The following is a 23,429-nucleotide window of genomic DNA, read 5'->3' on the forward strand; positions in this document are numbered from 1 at the left end:
AAATTTTAACTCTCCAGGGGAATATGAAATAAGCAGCAAGCTTTTAGGAAGTTAGTGCAAAACAAGCAGGCTGTGTAATTGAGGACAAAAAGCCTCAGACTGTGGGGAAAAAATACATTTTAAATACTAAGCTGAACTTTGTAGGATTTAATTAGAATGAATGAGTTATCGCTTAGTCTAAACATGCTGCTAACTGTGTTTTTGTGATGCTCCCTGATACATGGAGTTGCCTGCGGTTTGGGGCTTTGATGGAGGACTGGGTCTCCCCAGAGAAGCCCCCACCCCAGGCAGGGACATCCCCCACCCCCATAGCAGTGGGTTCACCTGACAAACGGCATCAAGTCCAGAGTTTTCTGAGCTCTCGTCTGGATTTGTTTCGTCGCTTTTTTCTTCCCAGACTTCGTTTGCTATTTGCTGTTCCTTTTGTTCCTAGAAACTTGGTTCTTTAAATAGGAGTCTCTTACTTGTCAAAAAATTGTCCTCATTTCAGTCTCTGGTTACCATGGGATTTTTTTCCCCCCAAAAGTGTCTGCCTTGCTGTTTGGAATATGAACTTCCATTTCCCATACTTTGGGTTTCACACTCCGTTTAGGGGAAGGATGAGTGAATCGGTGGTGAGTTGGTCATGTGACCCGGGCATGCGTCCTGCTGGGGCACAGCATCACCGATGGGCCCACAGAAAAGTCGTGGCCCACTTGGAGCCTTGGCTTCCTGGGGACTGAAGCTCCTGGCCCATCCGATGGGGAGGTAGATGGCCACCTGGACAAGCCCAGATGCTTAATCAAAACATCTGGGAGGCAGAGAGACTGCTTCCATCCACTTGGTGGGGTTGCCACTAGCCAAAGTGGTCTGTTCATTTACAGTGACTAATGCTAATTAACATCCAAGGCTCTAGGAGATGGTGAGGGACAGGGAAGCCTGGCGTGCTGCAGTCCATGGGGTTCCAAATAGTTGGATACAACTTGGCGACTGAATAACAACATCAAAGGCTCAGTTTCCCGATCGCACCAGCCATGCTCAAGTGCTCAGTGGCTGTGTGGAGAGTGGCTGTTCTCCTGGACAAGGCCAGGCTCAGCCACCTCAGCCCGTGGCCGTGAAAGCAGTGGGGAGGCAAGTGCAGGACCAGCCAGGGCTGGAGTGGGGCTGGACTCTGCTGTGCCCAGCTGGTGTAGGCATCCTTCCATCTGCCTTTTGCCCATGTCTTTTTAGGCAGAATTGAATGAAGGGCCCCCTGTTTGCAGATGGCTGGTTGGGAACAGGCACCCCCATGATACCCTGGCCTGGGAATCGCCCTGCACTGGTCACAACATCCCAAGAGCCCAGGTTCATTCTCCTGCTGAAATGGCAACTCATTCTCACCATCCACAGAGTGTTATGAAGAATCTATAGAAAAGTTCTCTCATAGCTGCTCTGTACCCCGATCCTGGGAGATACTTGACTACAAACTTGCCCAGTGAGACCGCTGGGCTGAGGGCGTGTGGGTCTGTCCGTTATTTCTCACAACTGTGGGTGAATCTACAATTATCTCAAAACAAAACCATGAAGATTTTTATTTATTTTTAATTGGAGGATAAGTGTTTTACAATGTTGTCTTTCTGCCGTACATCAATATGAGTCAGCCATGGGTATACGTATATCAAAACACTTAGCTTTTTAAATGTCCCTTGTAATTCCTATAATGAAAATCTTTAAAAAGTTAAGCATGTCTACCCTGGGCAGCTTAGGAGCAGATTGTGAGTGGCCTTTAAAAGCACACTGAATATTTCTCATAGCACCTACAAACATCCCCTTGAATGAACCTGGAGATCCTGAAGGTCTCTCTGCTGAATTGAGCACTTCCCATTTGCCCAAATTTCAAATAAAGACACAACTTAAAGCCACCTGGGGCAGTTTCCCAAACTCGGCAGCATCTCTGTGTGTGAGTCCTGGGGGCCTAAGTTAGAGCTCTGAGGGCCTGGGGATCTTCTGGGCTGGACGTGGGCCTGTGAGGGACCGGCCAATGCAGCTGCAGCACTTGGTTCTGCTTGATGGGTTGCTGCTGCAGAAACCACTGCAGGAGGAAGGACAAGGTGTCCACTCTGCTCGGCATCCCGGGTGGAACCTTCCTTGCCCTGGAACTATGTTGGGGTGTCTTCATCATGACTGTAAAGACAGAGGGTCTTGGAACAGATTTGCAGTCAGTGTCTGCCCCATCTCTTGGATGACTTGGTAGCACGTTAGCCTGGACATGTGTGCGGTGATGTCATGCCAGGTGGGGAGGCGGGGTGGTGGCCGCAGGGAGGGTGTGGGCCTTGGGTGGGAGCTCTGATTTAAGCTCCTTCATCACTTACTGGTTGTGCGAATGTAGATGGTGACCTGACCTCCTTTACCTCTGGTTTATCCATAAGGTGCACACAGCAGAACAGCACCTGTTTCATGAGATTTTCACAAGAACTTGGGTTAAGAGGTGAAATGTGATGGGAGTACAGCTCCCTCGGGGTGGGCAGAGTGCTGGCAGCTGCACCAAGGCCCCGCGCAGAGGCAGGGGGTGGTCCGGACGTGACCCATGTGTCCCCTGGCAAATTCACCTTTCCACCTATTATCTCTGTGGGTTTCCCTTCTGTGCTCTGTGGGGAGAGTCGGCGCAGGGAGGAAAACCTCTCCAGGGTTTTACAACATGCTGGACTTGAGGAGGGTGGGAGGAGGAAGGCCCACCTCGAGGCTGCTCCCCTCCTCCTGCCTTCTCCCCAACCCCAACCCGGGACACAGCTGTGGTCCTTCTTCCAAACATCAGCTTGGAATGTTAGATCTGACCCAACGCCCTTGACACAGGGCCCCTCCCCCGGCCCGGCCCCAGCACAAGGACCTCTCATGGAAGCAGTGGGCCCATGCTCAGTTCTGAGGGATTAGGAGACCTGCCCCCACCCCAACACACACACACCAGTGAAACCCCCATCTGCTCCCTGGGGCAGAGCATCCTTGGCTGCCTGTCCCTCCGTGAATGCTGTGTGGAATCAGTTCACGGGTCAGACTAGCATCCTTCCTGGGAACGAGATAGAGCATGTGGGCCCCACGTGGAGCAGAGGAGCTCTGTTGGCCATGGCTCCGTCTCTGATCTCACGGAGACGTTGTGAGCAGGTGCTTTAAGGGCCTGTACCCTGGGGTGAGCCCTGTAGGAAAGCCTGAGTCTCAGCCACTGGATGTCCCCTCTCTGCCCGAGTGGTCCCCATTTCCCTTGCCCTCTGTGCCAGGCTTTCATGACCACACAGAACACAGTGGGGACAGCCTCACCTGGATACTCCTGCACTTCCAGGTCCAAGTTCCCAGAGGGCCCTCGACCGAGTGACTTCCTTGGAACCAGGGTCCCTGGAAATCTCATAGCTTGAGTCATTTTATCCCAGAAAAGCAGAAAACTGAGCAATGCAACACTCTGGTTGTGACAATCTGGAGGCCCCCCCATGGCCACACGGTGACCACTCATCCAGCTACTCTCACCCGGGCCACCTCCCTGGACTCTCCTCACCTCTGCCCATGGGCAGTCTGGTGTCCCCTTTCCAGACTGGCGTCTAAACTTGGAATGTCCCGCTTCCCCCTCAGCCCCTCCTCCCTGGGAAAGCATGAGCCAACCCCAATCCCAGCCCCAGGGCGCCTGCTGCTTCACCCGCTGGCTGCGTGGGGGCCAGGACCGCAGTAACCAGGGCCCGACCAGGGCCTGTCTGCCCAGACACGGCCTCCAGATGCCCTTGCTGGCCTGGCTGCATACCCCCCATACCCCCACTCCAACACACACTCCATTAGGCCTGAGTCCAGCACGTTCTCAGCCAGGACTCCATGGCTGGGCGCAGCCTCTGCTGCCTCTCCAACTTTCTGAGCTTGGTGTCCGCTGTCCAGCCAGAGGCACTCCCTGGGATGGGGTGGGGAGTTCATCAGCGTCGTCTTGCCCTCAGCCCTCCGCCTTCTCTCAGCCATGAGTCTGCACTCCCACCCCCACCTCACTGGTCTTTCTGATGGGCCTGAGGCTCGCAGCATCTGGGTCCACAACCTTCATCCAGGGCTCTATCCCAGGGCTTCCAGCAGAAGGCAGCTGAGGGCCCCAGATGTGGGCTCCAGGAGCCTCTTGGCTAGAGGGTGATGAGATGAGAGGGATGTGCCCGGTTCAGCCCTCTACCTCCCAGCCAGGGTCCTGGAGCCACAGAGAGGCCGAGAGGTGTCCTTTGGCTGCCCCCATGCCCCCTGCCCTGGGCGCACCCCCGCCCCCATGAACCTCAGCCTCAGCCCACGGAGCGCATTTGCCGGTTTGGGTTTTATACCTGCTGAAGGAAGGAACATTTCACGGTTATTAATGAAAGTGATAGCGATCCCGTGTGTGTTTATCTTGGATTATGTGGTCGTTATAAGATGAAGCACCCAGGCTGTCGGTCTGCGGCTGATGCGAGAGCAGGCGAGTCTGGACGAGGTGCTTGAGGAAAGGTGTCGGGTGTAAACCCCGTCTTCAAACAACCAGGCCGCATTCCAGGCTGCAGAGCCACGGCCGTGTGCAGGGCCTCGTCCGGGGCCTGGAGGAGGATGAAAGTGCGGGCGTGTGCGCTTTAGGCTCATAATGAGGGTGAGGCTTGCGGGCACGCTCACTTGGCAGCTTCGGCACTTCCTGCAACAGTTCTCATCTTTTTTCTCTTTTTTTTTATCCAAAGGCTGCTCTAAAGACAAATATTTTTTGTTAAACTGCTGGTAGTTCACTTTCTGCAGGAACCGTGCAATTAATCTTGTTTACATTAAAGAGACAGGTTGCCTTTGTCAGCTTTCCTGAGCTATAATTAATGAAGATCAAAAATGTTACAAAGACATAATATTGAGCTCAATGCAGATGCGGCCAAGTCACAGCTGCACCCAAGAGAGGAAAGCGGAAAACCAGCATCCCGCGTCAGAAAGCGTAGGTCCCTCCTCCCCAGCCTCCCTGGCGGGTCTGCTGAGGGACATGGCTGGGCGTCAAACGGTTTTTAATGCCCCTACAATTAGGCTTTAAATGCACTTGGAGGCAGGTGCGTGTCTCCTCACTCACCTCAAGTCGTCCAGGTGTGTGGGGCTGTGGCCCCAAGGCTTGGAGTCGGGGAACTTCAGTCGGAAGGCAGTGGCCTCGGGGCCTGGTGGAGTCATGGAGCCCATGGTGGGGGCAGGACGGGGGGCTCTATTTAGAGCCCTGGTTGGATAGCCCTGTTGTTAGGAGATGAGATGACCTCCAGGTATCACCAAGGCCCTGCCGTGACCCCGACATGCCAGCCTGGGGACTCAGACCTCTGGCTCCCAGAAGACAGCTTAAAAGGGATCCCTCTGCCCATAAACAAAGAACATGGCTTCCACCCGGCTCATGGAGCTGCGGTCAGCAGCCGCTGGGAGCCCAACAGCAGCACCCTGCCACAGGCCAGGCTCTCAGCACAGCTGGAGGAACGAGGGCCTGTGGGCTGTGGGGACCTGGGCTGAGTCACTCTGAAATGGTTCAGAGCTGACCCATTTCTTCATGTCCCAACTGCAGAAGTCCAGACAAGAAGGAAAACCCAAGAAAAATCGTAAACAAAATGCATCAGCCGCTTCAGTCGTGTCCAACTCTGTGACACCATGGACAGTAACCTGCCAGCCTCCTCTGTCCATGGGATTCTCCAGGCAAGAATACTGGAGTGGATTGCCCTGCCCTCCAGGGGATCTTCCCGACCCAGGGATCGAACCAAGTCTCTTATGCCTCCTGCATTGGCAGGTGGATTCTTCACCACTAGCACCACCTGGGAAACCCCATAAACCAAAGATTTTCAGCAAATTCTGGTGATACACGACAGGAAGGAGTCAGGCAGGTGCCCTCCTCATGGGTCTACGAGGCAGTATGAGCATGCAGCCCCCACCGGCCCCAGGCTGTGTCTCAGCTGCCCAGGAGGGCTGGCAGGGTTCCGAGCCCTCAGATCTGAACGTTGGGTGCACGGCCGGCAGGCGGTAGGCAGAGGACTGGCTGAGGACAGGGTGATCTCAGTGCAGCGGGAACACCCAGTATTCACAACCAGGCTTCGTTCTCACCTGAAACTAAACCAAAAGTCACGTCCGGGTGTAAAGGAGCAGTGCCAGTGCAGGTGTTCCTCACACACCTTCTCCCGCCCTTCATCCCTCATAACTTCACTTTCTGGAGTTTACAAAGACATCATCAAACAGGCATAACAATGATCACTGCACAGTACTTATAATAGTGACAACGGGGAGCTGACCTGAAGGTCAGATACTAGGGCACTGGCTGATTTAATTATGGCACAGTGTACTGTGAAATAGTTCAGATCCATTAAAAAGAATGTGATCTGAGACTAATTAAGGCCACAGAGAAGGAAGAAGATAAACCATGAGCAGCATGTAAACGCTGCTATCCTAACTTCAATTCAAAGATATCTATGTCTGTACAAGTAAAGCACAAAGAGAATGCATCAAAATGAGTGATTTATGATTTTTATTTCCTCTTTGTATGTTTCTTTTATTTCTAATTTTTTCATAATTGGAAACAATTCCCCAAATTGAAAATAGCCTGCATTCATTAGCATTTATTGTGCACCAAGCACTGTTGTAAGCACTTTAATCCTTGCATTCTGAGTACGTCCTATTCATATCGTAGTTTTACTAATGAGCCAACCACAGTGCAGAAATGATTAAATTATCTGCCCAGAGTCCCACAGCTTGTAAATGATGGAGCCACACCTGGGACCCAAATCCTTCCCGCACAGGGACAGTTTGCTTTGAAGGAACCCCCACCTCACCCACAGAGGAAGTAACAGCCACATTAGGGTAGAGACAGAAGTGTGTGGGCTTCCCTGGTGGTCCTGTGGGTAAGACTCTGAGCTCCACCAGAGGGGAATGGATTCCATTCCTGCTCGGGGGAACTAGGATCACCCATGCCATGTGGTGTAGCCAAACAAGCCGATAAAGAGGCAGTAGTGTGGGCCCTGTAACCGAGATTCTCGTGGTCACAGACTGCTTTAAGTTTTATCAAAGCAAACACATTTCTTCAGAGCAGAGGCAGGTTTGCTAGCTGTGGCTGGATAGTAACTGCCCGTGTGTCACCAGGTAACCTCAGTCCATACGGGTTCCAAGTTTAAAACCCTCCCACGTACATCCATCCCGTGCAAGGCCCTGAGGAGAGGCAGGTGGGGACCCCCGTGCCCCCAGCTCAGACCTGAGGGGAAGACGTTCGCGCCAGGCCACAGGTCTCGGCCGGGCTGCTCTGAGTACAGCTGCCTGCAGGGGACAGAGTGCCCGCCGGTCCCACTCAGCCTGGATGAGCTGGGACCATGACTGTGGCCTCGGAGGAAGGAGGTGCTGGGTGGCGATAAGACAGCAGCACCAGACAGATGGACAGACCGGACAGACACCCCAGCAGGACTCGGGCTCCTGCAGCATCAGCCAAGGAAGCCAAGGCTGTTCTGCTCAGAATCAGGGCGCGCGGCGGCAGTCCACCCAGGCCTGGGGCGACTCCTCATATCCCCACGAGCGGCTGCCTGTCTCAGTCGATGATGCCACCACCTCCAGAGTCTCTAAAAGGACCGTCAAGACTAGGACACTGACCCAGCTCCTCGCCTCGGAGCAAGGACAGGCTGGGACACGCATGCACATGGGGAGATTGCAAGCGACTCTGTTTCACATGACGTGTAGCTTAACCCCACAGGGATGAGCCAGACAGGGACAGGGGGATCTGGCTTGGCCCATGGGGCTGTGACCTCCCTCCATCCCCACAGCCTCAGGGGACTCCTGGCTGACCCAGGAGAACCTTTCCTGGGTCACCTTCTCCAGCGCCCATCCCTGAACAATGGGAAGAGTATGAAAAATGACTGCTCTCAAACTGGCAGAACAAGCCCCTGAGTCTGACAGGAAGGAAACAAGTTTACAAGCTCCTGGCTTCATGCTGGGACTCGATGTGGGGGCAGCTAGACTGGATGTGGGGGCACCTCCCCTCCAGCACTGCCCCCACCCGCCCTGGCACCATCCACCTCTGCCCCCAGTCCAGCTGCACCCAAGTGTTCACAGCAGCTGGACTGAGACAAGGATGTTCACAGCAAACAAGCAAACACCACTCACCTGCTGGGGGTCTTCTCACCCCTTCATCCTCAGGGATCTTGGGAATCCCAGGTGTCAGGCATCAGGAGAGCTGGCGCCTCATCCGAACAAGAGGGACTAGGATACACTGGGACCAAACACTCCCGAATCTTCAAAGGGCTGGGGGTGGGGAGGGTCATGGCAAAGACCCACCAAGGGAGGCCAGGGGATGCCAATTCCATCACCCCAACTCCTAAGCCTCATCCGGCCCCAGGGACAGCTGTCTGGCTCTCATGGGACTCGAAGTTAGATGAAACCAAGTCTACATTGAACTGACTTGGCCCTCGGACCTACCCTGCTCCAGCCACCCTACCCTCTCTCTGTGCCCCCAGGACCCTTGGCAGAAAGAGAAACAGACCTGGTTTGGTGGGCCGCGGCTCTGCCACCTCTGTCTGTGTGACCTCAAGCTGCTCACCCTCTCTGAGCCTCCACTGGCTCAGTGAGTCAAGTGGGGTCCCTTAAGTGCCAAATTCCGACTCTGGGAGATGAAATGAAGCGAGTGCACGAGTGAGGCTGAGTCCAGGCCACTTGGCCCTCCACTCACCCTGCGCAAAGGCTCCAGTCCCCAAACACAGGTGCCCAAGGAAACCCACAGAGGTTTCTCTTTGCCCTTGTGGTTTCCGCCAGTTGCTGGCTTATGGCGCTGCGGCTTCCCATCACCAGAACCTCCAATCTCCAAAAAGAGAGACATTCCCACAGTGCCCTTGCCCACTAGGACCAGGCTGCCCACCCCGCCTGGCTTCCCTGCTGGCTTGCTTCCCTGCCGGACACGCGTTCATCCCCCTGCTGGGTGAGGGCCCCAGACGGCTCAGGGCTCTGTGGAGGAGGGGCTTATGCTAGAGCAGGGCTCTCTGCACTCACCGTCTGTCCAGGGAGGTGTCCTTGGGCTTCCCTGACATTTCCCTCCTGCCAGCCTTCCCTTCTCCAGGCTCACAGCCAGTGTGGGGACGGCTGCAGGGTTGCTCGGGGAGCCAGAACCCACAATTGCATATCTGCAGTGACCAACAGGCCATGGACACAGTGAGGAAGGGGCTAGATGATGAATGGGTGCTGTGATGAAGGGGCATGGTGATGAAGGGGCAGGGTAAGGAAGGGGTGCGGGAAGGCCTCCCACAGGTGGATGTTCTATGTGCTCGGGTAGAGGCTATGTGGGGCAGACCATCCAACTCGCCACCTGCACGCTGGAAACGAGTGGGATTTGCTGTGAGTTAATTGCACCTAATAAAGCTGCTCGCTTTTTAAAGTGCAGTCTCAACAATAAGAACTTAAGAGTCAGTGCTGTGAACAAGAACTATCAGCCACTGTTCTGACCGCACACAAGAGTCTGATCATTTCTAACCCTGCCTCCGCTGTTCCTGTGCATGCGGGGCCCACACTGGGGGCCCTGACTCCCTCCCCTTAACCTGGTGAAGCCCAGGGATGTCGAGAGCCCGAGTGCACACCTCTACACCTCCCTGCACTAGGAACCCCTCTTCGTTGTCTGGGCTCCAGGTCTCAAAGGGAGGCACCAGGGCAGCGGGCTGGGCATGTGGGTGTCTGGGCCCTACCCTCGCCGCCCCCTCCCCTTCAGGCCACTGTCAGGAGACCCTGGAGGCTTCTGCCACCCAGGTGGGAGCTGCCTAATTTACCAGGATAACATCCTGGAGAGGGAGCCAGCTGAGGTTCCCTCGGGGTGGATAGTAACAGCAGTGGCTCAGCTCCTTCTTGCTGCCTCCTGCTGGTGCTGATTTAGAAGCTAATGATTCTGGTGCCAATGGATTATTTCCTTCAATTTCCTCTACTTAACGGATGTCTTACATCAAATTAGTGTCTCTCATTTGGCTGGTGTGGTTGGGATTCCAGGGTCTGTGTCCACAAATGGTCTACTGCATCCTTGACTTGGTTGTGCTGTTGAGCTGAACTGCTGTGGCCAAGGACCACCTTCCAGGGGTCCAGGCACAGCAGAAGCTGGACTGGCAGGGGTGGGCATGGGGCGGCTTGTTGGGGGTGGGGGAAGGGTGGGCTGGGAGGGTCATCTTCCCAACACCGCTGAGCAAAGGACAGAGGACAGTGAGCAGGAGGGAGACCTGCAAAGGGGTCCCTGGGCACAGAGCGAGAGCACTACTCCACTTCCTGAAACACAGTGCAGGAGATGGCTCACAGTCCACTGCTAAGACAGGAGGCGAGAATAGTGACCCTGAGCTGCTGTCCCTCCTCCTTGCTCTCTGCCTTTGCAGGGTGTCCTCCCTTCTCTGGGTCTAGGGCGGCCTTTCTGATCTCCCCACACACGATACCCAACAGCACCCACAACTTACTCCCTTTGTTGTTCAGTTGCTAAGTCCTGTCTGACTCTCTGCGACCCCATGGACTGCAGCACACCAGGCTTCCCTGTCCTTCACCATCTCCCAGAGCTTGCTCAAACTCATGTCCATCAAACCATCTCATCTTCTGTCACCCCCTTCTCCTCCTGCCTTCAATCTTTCCCAGCATCAGGGTCTTTTCCAATGAGTTGGCTCTTCCCATTAGGTGGCTGAAGTATTGGAGCTTCAGCTTCAGCCTCAGTCCTTCCAATGAATATTCAGGGTTGATTTCCTTTAGGATTGACTGGTTTGATTTCCTTGCTGTCTAAGGGACTCTTAAAAGTCTTCTCCAGCACACAGTTCGAAAGCATCAGTTCCTCGCTGCTTAGCCTTCTTTATGATCCAACTCTCACATCTGTACATGACTTGGAAAAACCACAGCTTTGACTATATGGACCTTTGTCAGCAAAGTGATGTCTCTGCTTTTGAATATGCTGCCTAGGTTTGCCATAGCTTTCCTTCCAAGAAACAAGTGTCTTTTAATTTCATGGCTCCAGTCACTGTCCACAGTGATTTTGGAGCCCAAGAAAATAAAGTCTGCCACTGTTTCCATTTTTTTCCCATTTAGTTTCCATGAAGTGATGGATCCGGATGCCATGATTTTAGTTTTTTCAATGTTGAGTTTTAAGCCAGTTTTTTCTCTCTCCTCTTTCACCTTCATCAAGAGGCTCTTTAGTTCCTCTTTGCTTTCTGACATAAGGGTGTCATTTGCATATCTGAGGTTGTTGGTATTTCTCCAGGCAATCTTGATTCCAGTTTGTGCTTCATCCAGTCTGGCATTTCCTGTGATGTACTCTGCATATAAGTTAAATAAGCAGGGTGACAATATACAGCTTTGACATACTCCTTTCCCAGTTTGGAACCAGACTGTTGTTCCATATCCAGTTCTAACTGTTGCTTCCTGACCTGCATACAGGTTTCTCAGGAGGCAGGTCAGGTGGTCTGGTACTCCCATCTCTTGAAGAATTTCCCACAGTTTGCTGTTGTTTTGTTTGTTGCTTATTCCCTATCTCAGTGTTTATCTCACGGTCAACCAAATTGTGGGGCATCATCTGGCAGGGAGGGTCTTCCCAGGTAAAGAACCCATCTGCCAAATGCAGGAGACACAAGAGATGTGGGTTCAGTCCTTGAGTCAGGAAGATCTCCTGGAGGAGGAAATGGCAACCCACTCCAATATTCTTGCCTGGAGAATCCGATGGACAGAGGAGCCTGGGGGGCTACAGCCCTTGGGGCTGCAAAGAGTTGGGCATGACTGAGCGACCGAGCACACATGTACACCTGTCAGGCATCGTGTCAATTTGTGGTTCAGCCTAGTCTAGAGGAGATGTTCAATAAGCACTGCATGGGTGGATGGATGGATGGACAGATGAATGTGGATAGACGACCTGCATATTTAATGCTAGAGAGCAGTTGCTATTATGTTTCAACAAAATTTCGTGTTTATATGAACACCCTTGAGGAAGGAAATGGCAACTGACTCCAGTACTCTTGTCTGAAGAATCCCATGGATGGAGAAACCTAGTTGACTACAGTCCATGGGATCACAAAGAATCGGACATGACTGATGCGACTTAGCACACACGCACACACAAGCATCCTAGAAAAACTTGCCTTTTGTAGTCTAAAGCAATGTATTTTAGTTAAAGCAACCTTCCTGATTTTACCCTGGAAATGCTTTCCCTTGATTGTGATAAGGCAATAAAGTAGAGACTTTTTTAAAAGCTTCACCAGGCTTATCAGTTGTTATAAGATCCTTTCAGCTGTGAGGCATTAAGTGAAACAAATGAATAGAACTCTGTAAGCACAGGTCTTACAGTAGGAGGTTTGCACAGCATAACTGCCCTCCTGCTGAACTTTCTGGCTGGATAAATTCTGGCCACATTCAACTCATGAACTTCCTGCTCCGGGTCCAGCCCCACTTCCATCACTGCACACACAACACAGGCTCCTGCTGAATGACCAAGGAGCTTCTAATAAGCCCAAACCAGGGGTGACAATCATAATGGCAATGCTGGTGTGAATTTAGGGACCTTCTGAGGCTATGGCTGTGCACAGCACCTCGGGGACAATTACCGTGGTCTCTGGTCTATACGTAGGAAAATAAAAGCAAACAGGAAAAGCTGAGCAACATAGAAAGAGAGACATTCTGTGAACAGAAATGTCTAGAATACGGTTTCGTTGCTCTTCCTGACTCCCTGGGTTCTGAAGAGCTAATGCCCAGCAGGAATTGAGACTGTGTGATATGCTTGTCTGTGTTAGCAAGGGTCCTTTGGTACCAAAGCCACAAGGGGCCAAAAGTTAACCCACACTTCAGGCATTACATTTATTCCATGTGTGCAAGAATATCTATTTTCTGAGTATTATTTCAATGAAAATGGACAAATGAAGCTAGGGCACTTATTTTAATCTTTCAGCTCAAATAACCAGCTTCTTTGTCAACTTCCCCTGGGGAGGCCTGATGGGCTGGACCTTCTGTGGCCTCTTGGTCCTCCATGTGGGTTTCTCCAGCCCCTGTCCACTTAGTGGGCCTCCCCCGCTGCCTCCTGTGTTGTCCAATCAACCCCTACCTGCCCCTGAAACTCCTGCTTGCATGTGAGAGCCCATCAGCCCTGACCTCTGTTAGCCTCGGAAGAGATGATGGCTGGTGTTGCACCCACATCCTGTGATGAGCACCCAATGGCCACCTGATGCATCCATGGCCCACAGGCTGAATGAGAAGCAGAAGCTGGGGCCCTGTGTCTGTCCTGAGAGGCAAGTCTGGAGGTGCAGTCAGGAGGCCCCTGAGGGAACAGCCTCCAGCAGAGACAGGGAGGCCTTGGACCTCAAGACGATTACACACAGGTGTTTCCACAAATGTGGTTCCTACGTCACAAGACAATGTGGACACCACCTGCCACCTGGCACCTACTGGAGGCTGCTTACCTGTCAGAGTCCTCAGGCCTCACCAAGATGCGGTGTGAATGCCCTCAGTGGTCCCCTCCTGCCTGCATCCCATTCAGCCCCTCACCCTCCATCTCTCTGGGGTCCCTCTCAAGAGTCTCCAGCTTCGGCCTCTCTCTGACCACCAGTTCCTCCCAGTCTCGCCGTGGGGGTCACAGGAAAGTGGGTCCTACGATCTCACTCATGTCCCCAGTTGTCCAACCCCTGAGGCTGGCAGGTGCCTGTGATGCTCACATCTTGGCACTGCCCACCTGGCAGCATCAGTGAACCAGAAACCTCTTGGAGTTTCCGGAAAGCCCTCCACCAGGCGGGACGGGACCCCTGGGATGCCCCTGGAGGCGGGTCCTGCCAACAGGATTCACAGCCCAAGCAGCAGCCAGCCCTGGTGGCTGAAGAGCCAGGACACTTCCTGAGCGGCCACCCCCCGACCCCGACTCAGTCCCTGGACCAGGGTGAGAGGAAGTGTGCCATCTCTGGCCTCCAGGAACACCTTCACTCCAGGCCCTGCTCCTGGTCTGCTGAGCCCTTGGAGCCCAGCACTGCTCTGAAGAGGAGAGCTCGACTGCTTCACACCCAGCGCCCCCTCGCCCAAGCAGCCCCCCACATCCTTGACCTCCACGTGAGGCCCAGGAGGCTCCCAGGAGGCCCAGCTTCACCCACAGGGCCCAAGTGTGGCTCAAGCCTTGGTCCTGGTTGACCTCCACATCCACAACTGGAGTGCAAGCCTCCTGCCTCAGCAGATCCTGGACCTGGGAAGAAGGTGCTGCTCCTGAGAAAGCCCTCCCAAACCCAGGAGGAGAGGCCAGGGCTCAGGCCGGTCACCAGAGTACCCACAACCCCTCCAGAGCACCCGGGGATACTCAGGCCACATGGCTGCAATCCTGGCCCCGCACATGCCTCCTTCCTGGGGAGTCACTGTGGATGACAGAAATGCAGCGAAACCACAGGCTCGATTTTGTTTCTCGTCCACGCATTGCTCTTCCAGGAGTCTGGACAGCCCTGAGCTACACCGGCCCTCTGGGTTTATAGGGAAGCCCTCCCAGGCGCAGCTATAATTAGAAATCAACTGAGGCAGAAACCCAGCTTGGTCCTTGGCAGGGTTCCAGGTCTGTTAATTTAGGAAATCCACTCTCCTGACCCCGGGGCTGCCCCGGGCTGATCCTAAGTTCCGGCCTTTGTGTACACCTTCCCTGCCCACCTTGGCAGGCGCAGGCCCGCCTCCCCACTCCCCGCCTGCCCCAGCTTGCTCCTAGCTAGAAGGAAAACACCCAGGAGTTCACCGCCGGGTGGCTGGCGCTTTCATCTGGCCCCGTCCACTCGGGGTTTTCAACCGTAAACACAGTTCTGAATGCAGGACTGTGTGTGCGGGGGAGTGAAGAAGGCAGGATTTGTGTCAAGAGATTCCGGAAAACTAGCCCCTCCCCAAAGCCACCTGACGCTACTGGGGTGAGAGACAGGCCAACAGGGGTGCCATCCGGAAAGATCTTGGGCCCCAGGGCCCTGTCTCCATGCCGCCTCTTGCCCTGGCATCCCAGGCCGTGGTGGGGGATCCTCCCCAAACCTTGCAGCCTTCCCTGCTGGTCAGAGTTCAGGTGTACACCCCTACTTCCTGGAAGGGATAGCTCCCCACAGCCTCCCTCAACCTGGGGTCACTCCTGCATCCCCCCCAGCAAAAAGTCATTGTTGAAAAGCCAGTGGCTGTCCCTACAGACCTGCTGTGTGTGTCAGGAACTTTATAGACAAAGCGGGACCCGCTGGGCTGAGGGCCTGGGATCGTCAGAACAACAAACAAGCACCAACTCTCACGGCCCCACCTGCACCTTGTGGAGCCCATTAGCAAGGGGAGGCCCCAGGCTGAGAGGCTGGTGGATTCAAACCCCTCCCGCGGGGACCAGCATCCCACCGGGTGCTTCTCCCAAACACCTTCCTGAGCATAGTCCTGCGGGTTTAGAGAGAAGGTCCGGCTGCCCCACCCTCCCCTCACCCCCAGCTTTCCCCTACAGCAACTTGTGGCCGCTTTTCTCCGGGGGCCGTGGGGACCCTGCACTGTAGACATGAGGTCCCCAGAACGGGAGCAGGCCCAGAGCATCAGGGCTGTGGCTCAAGCCATCTGCTCTGTGCGGGTGGGGATTGTGGGTTTCCGTGACCAACGATGGTCACCAAGGGGACTTGGGTGGGGGCAACCTTGGGGACTTAGCTAGGCCAGCTGACCTTGAGTCTGAGTCACTGGTTGATTCTGGAAGCTTCTCCTCTACCCCAGCATCAGAACAGGGTGTGCTTTTGTCAGGAATTCAAACCCCGAGTCCTGGTGGGACAGCAGTGGCCCAACTGTGGCCACCAGGGAGCAACGGGCCTGGGCTCAACTTAAAACCTTCCGGGAGGCCCCTCAGACTGAACATAAGGCCGGGCAGGACCTGGGGTCCGGAACAGCCCCCTGCTGATGAAGTGTGTCTTTCAGGTGACCCCTCGGGACAGGATGGCCCACAGGGGAAGCTGTGCAGGGATGGCCTGGCTGCCTGTCCTGCTGGTAAGTGGCCGGGGTGCCCGTGCCCCAGGGTATTCCTAGTGGGAGCTCCCATTTGGCCATGTCCTTCTCTAGCCATGTTCCTCTCAGCCTGTCTGTGCAGCAGCCATGCAGTGATCACACACCACCGCCCCCACCTTCACCGGGCTCTCCAGGGCTAAAGCCCTGACCAGCCCCGAGCCAGAGGCAGTCACTGTACTCAGAGCTCTCCTCACCCAGCCTTTGTGGTGGTGCCCAGCCCAGCGCACCTGTGCCAAGCTCCACACCCTAGGCCACGGGAGCTGGGAAAGTCAAGCCCGAGCTCCCGGTGAGCTGAGGCACCTGTGACTGGGGGCTGCAGGAAGGGGCCTCCCAGGCTTTGAGGGGAGTCTGGGGAGCTCCCAGTGCCAAGCGTTTGGGATGGAGCCTCTGACTGTCAGGCGAGGATTGCCAGGTCATTAGCTGAAGGGGTCCCTCCCCCAGGGCTCCTCCACCACAACCTCCTGAGGTCAATTGGTGCTGACCACAGACAGTGGGGGTCTCCAAGGGCGAGTGGAGGCCAAAGGAGCCCCTTCCTCGAGGCAGGCGTCCCTGGTATGCCGGGCCGGTGCGGAGGAGGCCAGCTGTGGCGAGAATGAGTTCTACAACCAGACCACCGGGCTGTGCCGTGAGTGTCCGCAGTGCGCGCCAGGGGAGGAGCCCTACCTGGTAAGCCCCGCCCCGGAGCACGGCCCCGCGAGGTGTAGGGAGCCCGCGTGGCTGGCTGGGGTGGACAGCACTCCTCTGGGAAGAGCTCTGCACAGAGCACCTGCTAAGTGCCAGGAACCTGAATGTGGCTGCGGTGTTTGGGGTCCTCGCGCCGAGTGTGCACTCCCAGGGCCGTCAGCCTGGCCTGATGAGTTTATCCTGGAGCCAGCAGGAGGGGCAGCATCGGACAGGTGGGGGCAGCGGGGACCCCCGGCTCAGATCAGAGAGGGGGGGGCTGTGGGTCGGACAGTCCACGCCCCAAGAGAGGAGATCCTGGGAGCAGCCTGTGCGCCTGGCGCATAGGAACCTCAGGGTCGCGTGGTGGTCGTCGTGGTAATGCAGCCGCTGACCCACCTGTGTCCCATCCTTCCCTGGCCAGTCCTGCGGCTATGGCACCAGGGACGAGGACTACGGCTGTGTTCCCTGTCCTGCGGAGAAGTTCTCCAAGGGCGGCTACCAGATCTGCCGGCGCCACAAGGACTGCGAGGGCTTCTTCCGCGCCACGGTGCTGACCCCCGGGGACACAGAGCGCGACGCTGAGTGTGGGCCCTGCTTGCCTGGGTGAGCTCCCTGCCGCCCTCCCACATCCCCTTCTGGGGCATGGGTCCTGCAGGGAGGAGGGTCACACATCTCCAGCTCCGGGAGAGGGGGGAAGAGGGGGACAGGTCTCCTGGTGGGAGTCCCACCACCTTCCACCCGCGGGGCAGCCCACCTGGGCTCCGTGTCTGTGTCCCTAAGTGGACCTCATCATAATAGCATCTCTGACCACCCAAATGAAGCAGATGCGTTGAATACTTAAAAGGAGACAACACATGTTGAGTGAGGAAAGAAAAACCAAGATATTTTTGGTATTTTTAGTAGTCTGGAAAAAAACTGAGGGTAAAAAGCTACTAATAGAAATATTTGTAATCAAAGCTATGGTGTTTCCAGTAGTCATGTATGTATATAAGAGGTGGACCATAAAGAAGGCTGAGCAGGGAAGAACTAATGCTTTTGAAGTGTGGTGTTGGAGAAGACTCTTGAGAGTCCTTTGGGCTGCAAGGAGATCAACCCTGAATATTCACTGGAAGGACTGATGTTGAAGCTCCAATACTTTGGCCACCTAATGGGGAGAACTGACTCATTGGAAAAGTCCCTGATGCTGGGAAAGATTAAAGGCAGGAGGAGAAGGGGGCGACAGAGGATGAGATGGTTGGATGGCATCACTGACTTAATGGACATGAGTTTGAGCAAACTCAGGGAGATAGTGAAGGCCAGAGAAGCCTGGTGGGCTGCAGTCCCTGGGTTTTCAAAGAGTTGGACATGACTTAGTGACTGAACAACAACAAATACATAGAGGATGAGATGGTTGGGTGGCATCACCAACTCAATGAACATGAGTTTTAGCAAACTCAAGGAGATGATGATGGACAGGGAAGCATGGTATGCTGCAGTCCAGGGCGTCGCATGGAGTTGCAAAGAGTCAGAAATAACTTAGTGACCACTGAACAGCAATAGAAATATTTGAGACATGTGGTTCCTATAATTCCCCCACAATTCTGTTATGTGTCAAAGTCTTCCCATAAAAACCAAAGTATAATTAGCCTGAAAGACAGAATCTTCTTTCAAGACAGCAGATTCCCCTTGGGAGGTGGAAAGTACAGCCCTGTAACCTGGTAACTGCCTCCCTCTGGTGGCCGCACAACCTATGCTACCAAGGGCTGCCAAGAGCAGTGGTGTAGGCTTCCTGGTGGTGATAATGGTAGAGGTGATGGAAGTGGTGATGATGAAGGTGATGATGGCAGTGGTCATGGTGATGATGGAGGTGGTGATGGCGGTGGTCATGGTGATGATGGAGGTGGTGGTGGAGGTGATGATAGAGGTGGTCATGATTATGATGGAGGTGGCGGTGGAGGTAATGATGGAGGTGGTCATGGTGATGATGGAGGTGGTGGTGGAGGTGGTGATGGAGGTGATCATGGTGATGATGGAGATGGTGATGGCAGTGGTCATGGTGATGATGGAGGTGGTGGTGGAGGTGATGATGGAGGTGGTCATGGTGATGATGGAGGTGGTGGTGGAGGTGATGATGGAGGTGATCATGGTGATGATGGAGATGGTGATGGCAGTGGTCATGGTGATGATGGAGGTGGTGGTAGAGGTGATGAGGGAGGTGATCATGGTGGTGATGGAGGTGGTGGTGGAGGTGATGATGGAGGTGGTCATGGTGATGATAGACGTGGTGGTGGAGGTAATGATGGAGGTGGTCATGGTGATGATGAAGGTGGTGGTGGAGGTGGTGATGTCGGTGTTCATGGTGATGATGGAGGTGATGTGGAGGTGATGATGGTAGGTGGTCTTGGTGATGATGGAGGTGGTGGTGGAGGTGATGATGGAGGTGATCATGGTGATGATGGAGATGGTGATGGCAGCGGTCATGGTGATGATGGAGGTGGTGGTGGAGGTGATGATGGAGGTGGTCATGGCGATGATGGAGGTGGTGGTGGAGGTGATGATGGAGGTGATCATGGTGATGATGGAGATGGTGATGGCAGTGGTCATGGTGATGATGGAGGTGGTGGTAGAGGTGATGAGGGAGGTGATCATGGTGGTGATGGAGGTGGTGATGGCAGTGGTCATGGTGATGATGGAGGTGGTGATGGCAGTGGTCATGGTGATGATGGAGGTGGTGGTGGAGGTGATTATGGAGGTAGTCATGATTATGATGGAGGTGGTCATGGTGATGATAGACGTGGTGGTGGAGGTGATGATGGAGGTGGTCATGGTGATGATAGACGTGGTGGTGGAGGTGATGATGGAGGTGGTCATGGTGATGATGATGGAGGTGGTCATGGTGATGATGGAGGTGGTGGTGGAGGTGATGATGGAGATGGTCATGGTGATGATGATGGAGGTGGTCATGGTGATGATGGAGGTGGTGGTGGAGGTGATGATGGTGGTGGTCATGGCAGCAGCAGCATTTTGAACACTGCACCAAATCTTGTAGCCAGTTTGTCACCTGTTATTCACCCCCTCCGAACCACTGTATTGAGTTAAGAGGAGATAGAAAATAAGAATATACCCAAACGAGAGCACTTGGCATTAGTCTATAAGAAAAAGGAAATGCAGAAAGACCCTCCAAGGGAGAAACAAACTGAAAGTGAAAGACCCTTTAACATGAGGAGCTATCTTAAGCTTGCAGAAAATAACCTCAGTTCAGATATGTTGCTAGGGAGCCTCCAATTCCACCACCATCTCTGCTGTTGACTGACCCCACCTCCAGTCTCTCCAGGTTCTGGTCTTTGGTTCAGACACACTTCTTGAGCTGCAGACTTCTGTGTCCAGGTATCTGTCTGACAAGCTCTGACACAGAGGACCCATATTTGTCAAATGGGTGAAAAAAAAAAAACCCCGTCTTAAGAGTGAGCTGTCCACATGCTTTCGTGTGGAGAAAGGCCATAGAGGAGGCCAGGGGTCAGAGCTCTAGGAGGCCTCCCTGGGTGTTGCCTCCCATGACAAGCTCTCACTGACAGCGTCCACTCCCTGCTGGACCCCTAGGATGGGGTGAGGTTCATGGTGGCTTCTACCCGCCTGCTCAAGAGAGGGGAAAGGGAGCCTAGGAGCCCCCCAGGGAAGCAGGTCTTTGGGAAGAAGCTACGTCCCTGTGGATGTGGAAGAAGATTCTAGAGGTCCCATCTGAACCTTAGTTTTGTCTTGGGCTCCTCATCTTAATCAACCTTTGAGGAACAGGAGAAGAAGGAAGAAAGAACTAGGGAAAGTCACAGTATAGACCAGAGCGTGAGAAATCTAGGCTTTACAGAAAGACAGGGCCCCAGAGCTCTATGTGAGCACCCGGCATTGGATCGGGAAAGCTGCTGAAGCTGCTGAACAGGCATTCACACCCCCATTCGCCCAGGACAGGCCAAGTGAGCCCTGAAAAGAGAAACCCAACAACTGGGCGGTTCTGTGCACCACAGGCCCCAGAAACCAGTGAAGGGTCGAATTCAGGCCCAGTTAGAGGATGCCCAGAGGGCTCCTGGAGGAACATGCTGGAACCTTGCAAACCTGGTCTTGGGGCTGTTCAGCTCATCACACCGCTGGAGCTGGGCACTGCTCAGAGGCCCCTCCCCTAGGAGGGGCCTCTGAGCCAGAAAGATAGAGGGGAGTTGCAGGGTGGGGAGCAGCCTCACCTGGGAGCTTCTGTGTGGGAGCCTTGGCCCCGTGGACCCCTCCCCCACCTCCCTGAGGTGCCCAGCACAGGCTGTGGGGAGGGGTCAGGAGCGACCACCATCGCTTGGAAGCTGTGGGGGGCTGGCCTGGCACCCTGAGCAGGTGTTCCTGCAGGTGGCTCCCAGAGCAGCAAAGCGTGCATGTGAGAGCCTATGTGTAAACCTGCCTGGTGTGGCTCCTCTGGAGGGTGTTCTGAGACTGGCTAATTCCTGTTTACAAGATGCACAGGGTCTGAGGATAAAAGGCTCTTGAGGAAGGGCAGGCGGTGATGGGCACAGTAGGGTTGCTGATGGTCCAGCCCTCAAGGCTACAGTCCCCCCAGCCTCACCCCCCTGTCATGGGGCCAGGTGCACACAGCTGATAAACAAGAGATTAGAAAACAACCACAGAGAGACCCAGCAAAGGGCAGAGAGTTTTCATCTTGAGTCGTATGAAGGGACAACACCGCCAGCAGCTCTTTACTCACCGACATCTCCTGATGTGAACACCTCGGGTGTTTATAGGATGCGGGCCCAGAGAGGCAGAGTCCTCTGGGGGCTGGGGGACCTCAGTGGAAGCAGGCACAGACCTTTGGGAAGGCCCCAGGGGTGGCAGGGTCACGGCTGGCAGGCTGACATGGCAGGAGGGAGCTTTCTGGGTGTGAAGTCTTGTGGACAGCCATACTTGAACGCCTTGACCTTCTGGTAGAGAGATACAGCCCCATCGTGAGCTCACCAGGTGTCCTCACCTGAGGAGGAGGCAGGTGACTCTGGTTGTGACCTGGCTGCATCTCAGGCCCTCTGCCCTGACCACCCTAGACAGGGCCAAGGTCTCTGCTGCAGCCATGCCCTCCAGCCAGCCCCACTCCATCCCAGTCAGCAAGTGTCCAGCTCTTCCAGGAGGTCCTGGGAGCTCCTAGACACCCCTGCCCATAACTCTGCCCAGCTGCAGGCTATACCCTTGTGGGGGGGCCACACCTCCTTCTTGGGGCATGCCCCCCACCCCGTGCCTGGCTATGATGGTCAGAGAATAAGCCGTGGAACGGGCCGCTCACCTGTCTGCTCTGTCTCCCCCCTGCCCCGCCTGCACAGCTACTACATGCTGGAAAACAGACCGAGGAACATCTATGGCCTAGTATGCTACTCCTGCCTGCTGGCACCCCCCAACACCAAGGAATGTGAGTGTCTGCCCCGTCCAAGGTCCTGATGCAACCCTGACACCTCTCCTGACTTGGGAGCCGTAAGCTGGCTCCGGACAGCGGGGACACAGAGATGCTCCCGAGGGCCGGCGGGTGGGCAACAGGTCCCTGGGAGCGGGGGAGGGTTGGGTGGTAGAACTACACATCAGACGGGGGCTGACACCAGTTGAGGGACCTCTGTGAGCCTGAGTTTTCTGGGGGCGCTAAAATCTGAACCATCCATCTCTCACGATCCTTGCAAACACCCACAGCACCAAGGTGTTTTGCTGAGAACTGCAAAGCGCTCAGCAGTTGTAAGTTCTCACACGCAATGTTTCAACATGTGTTGAAGGGAAGCCTGCAGAGTGACCACAGGGCACGTGACATAAACACTGAGGCCCTCGGTTTGGCCTCACCTCCGGCTGCCTTCTTCCTACCCTAACTCTGGTTTGATGCTCGTGGGTGCCTATTTAGGAGGAAGGGCTGGGGCCCCCTGCTTCAGAGAAGGTGGCAGATGGCCTCCTGTGTCTGTGGTCGGAAGACATGGATGAGGTGGGACAGGTGGACAGATGGAAGACAAGACGACTGGGAGGGAAGGGGGAGTCCGGTCCAGCACTGGGGCCCCCCTCCCACTCACGGGAGTTCCAAGGTCCACACGGGGGCCCTGCCCTCCTGGTTCTCCATGAGACCCTGCCCTCCCCATCTTCTCACAGTATCTTGTCAAGGAGACAAGACTCTTAGGAGGGCCTGAAGCACCAGGAGGAAGGGAGGAGGGCAAGAGGAGACAGTGGTGCCTTTCCTGCTTTGAGATCCTCTGGGAGAGATGCTCTGGATGGCAGGGCCACGGGCAGCGGGGGCTGTGGGGCAGGACTGATGCCTGCATGGAAGGCATTCCCTCCCTCCCAAAGTCCTTAAACAGATGAACCTGAGAAGGACAGTTTGTGGGTCTTTAAAGCGGAACATTCCCACCCAGCAAGACGCTCAGTTCAGTCGCTCAGTTGTGTCCTACTCTTTGCGACCCCATGCATTGCAGCACGCCAGGCCTCCCTGTCCATCACCAACTCCTGGAGTTCATTCAAACTCACGTCCATCGATCATGCTAATTAATTCATAAATTAGAGGAGGCCCAGGCTTCCCTGGTGGCTCAGTGGTGTAGAACCCGCCTGCCAATGCAAGAGACACAAAAGATGCAGGTTTGATCCCTGGGTCAGGAAGATCCCCTGGAGGAGGGTATGGCAACCCACTACAGTATTCTTACCTGGGAAATCCCATGGACAGAGGAGCCTGGCGGGCTGCCGTCCATGCGATCACAAAGAGTCGGACAGGCTAAGCAACTGAACACACAGAGGCCTGGGGCTGCCCACAGGACGTGGTGTGGCCGGCTTCGATCCTGTCCCAGGGAGCTCTGGCATGCAATCCTGTCCTGGAAGACATTGAACAC

The 23,429-nt window shown here is 54.9% G+C and overlaps 1 protein-coding gene across 2 annotated transcripts in view; it reads left to right on the top strand.

Annotated features, from left to right (window-relative positions):
• EDAR (ectodysplasin A receptor) overlaps nucleotides 1-23,429 on the top strand; it is a 52,177-nt gene that overhangs the window by 17,121 nt on the left and 11,627 nt on the right. For both annotated transcript variants that reach the window (XM_027555407.1, XM_027555406.1), the window contains exons 2-5: nucleotides 15,832-15,900; nucleotides 16,462-16,584; nucleotides 17,003-17,184; nucleotides 21,903-21,988. In XM_027555407.1, coding sequence (XP_027411208.1) covers nucleotides 15,850-15,900; nucleotides 16,462-16,584; nucleotides 17,003-17,184; nucleotides 21,903-21,988 — 442 coding nt within the window. In that variant the 5' untranslated portion in view covers nucleotides 15,832-15,849. The remainder of the gene's footprint in view (nucleotides 1-15,831; nucleotides 15,901-16,461; nucleotides 16,585-17,002; nucleotides 17,185-21,902; nucleotides 21,989-23,429) is intronic.

Source organism: Bos indicus x Bos taurus, chromosome 11 (assembly GCF_003369695.1).
Source record: "Bos indicus x Bos taurus breed Angus x Brahman F1 hybrid chromosome 11, Bos_hybrid_MaternalHap_v2.0, whole genome shotgun sequence".
NCBI lineage: Eukaryota > Metazoa > Chordata > Mammalia > Artiodactyla > Bovidae > Bos > Bos indicus x Bos taurus.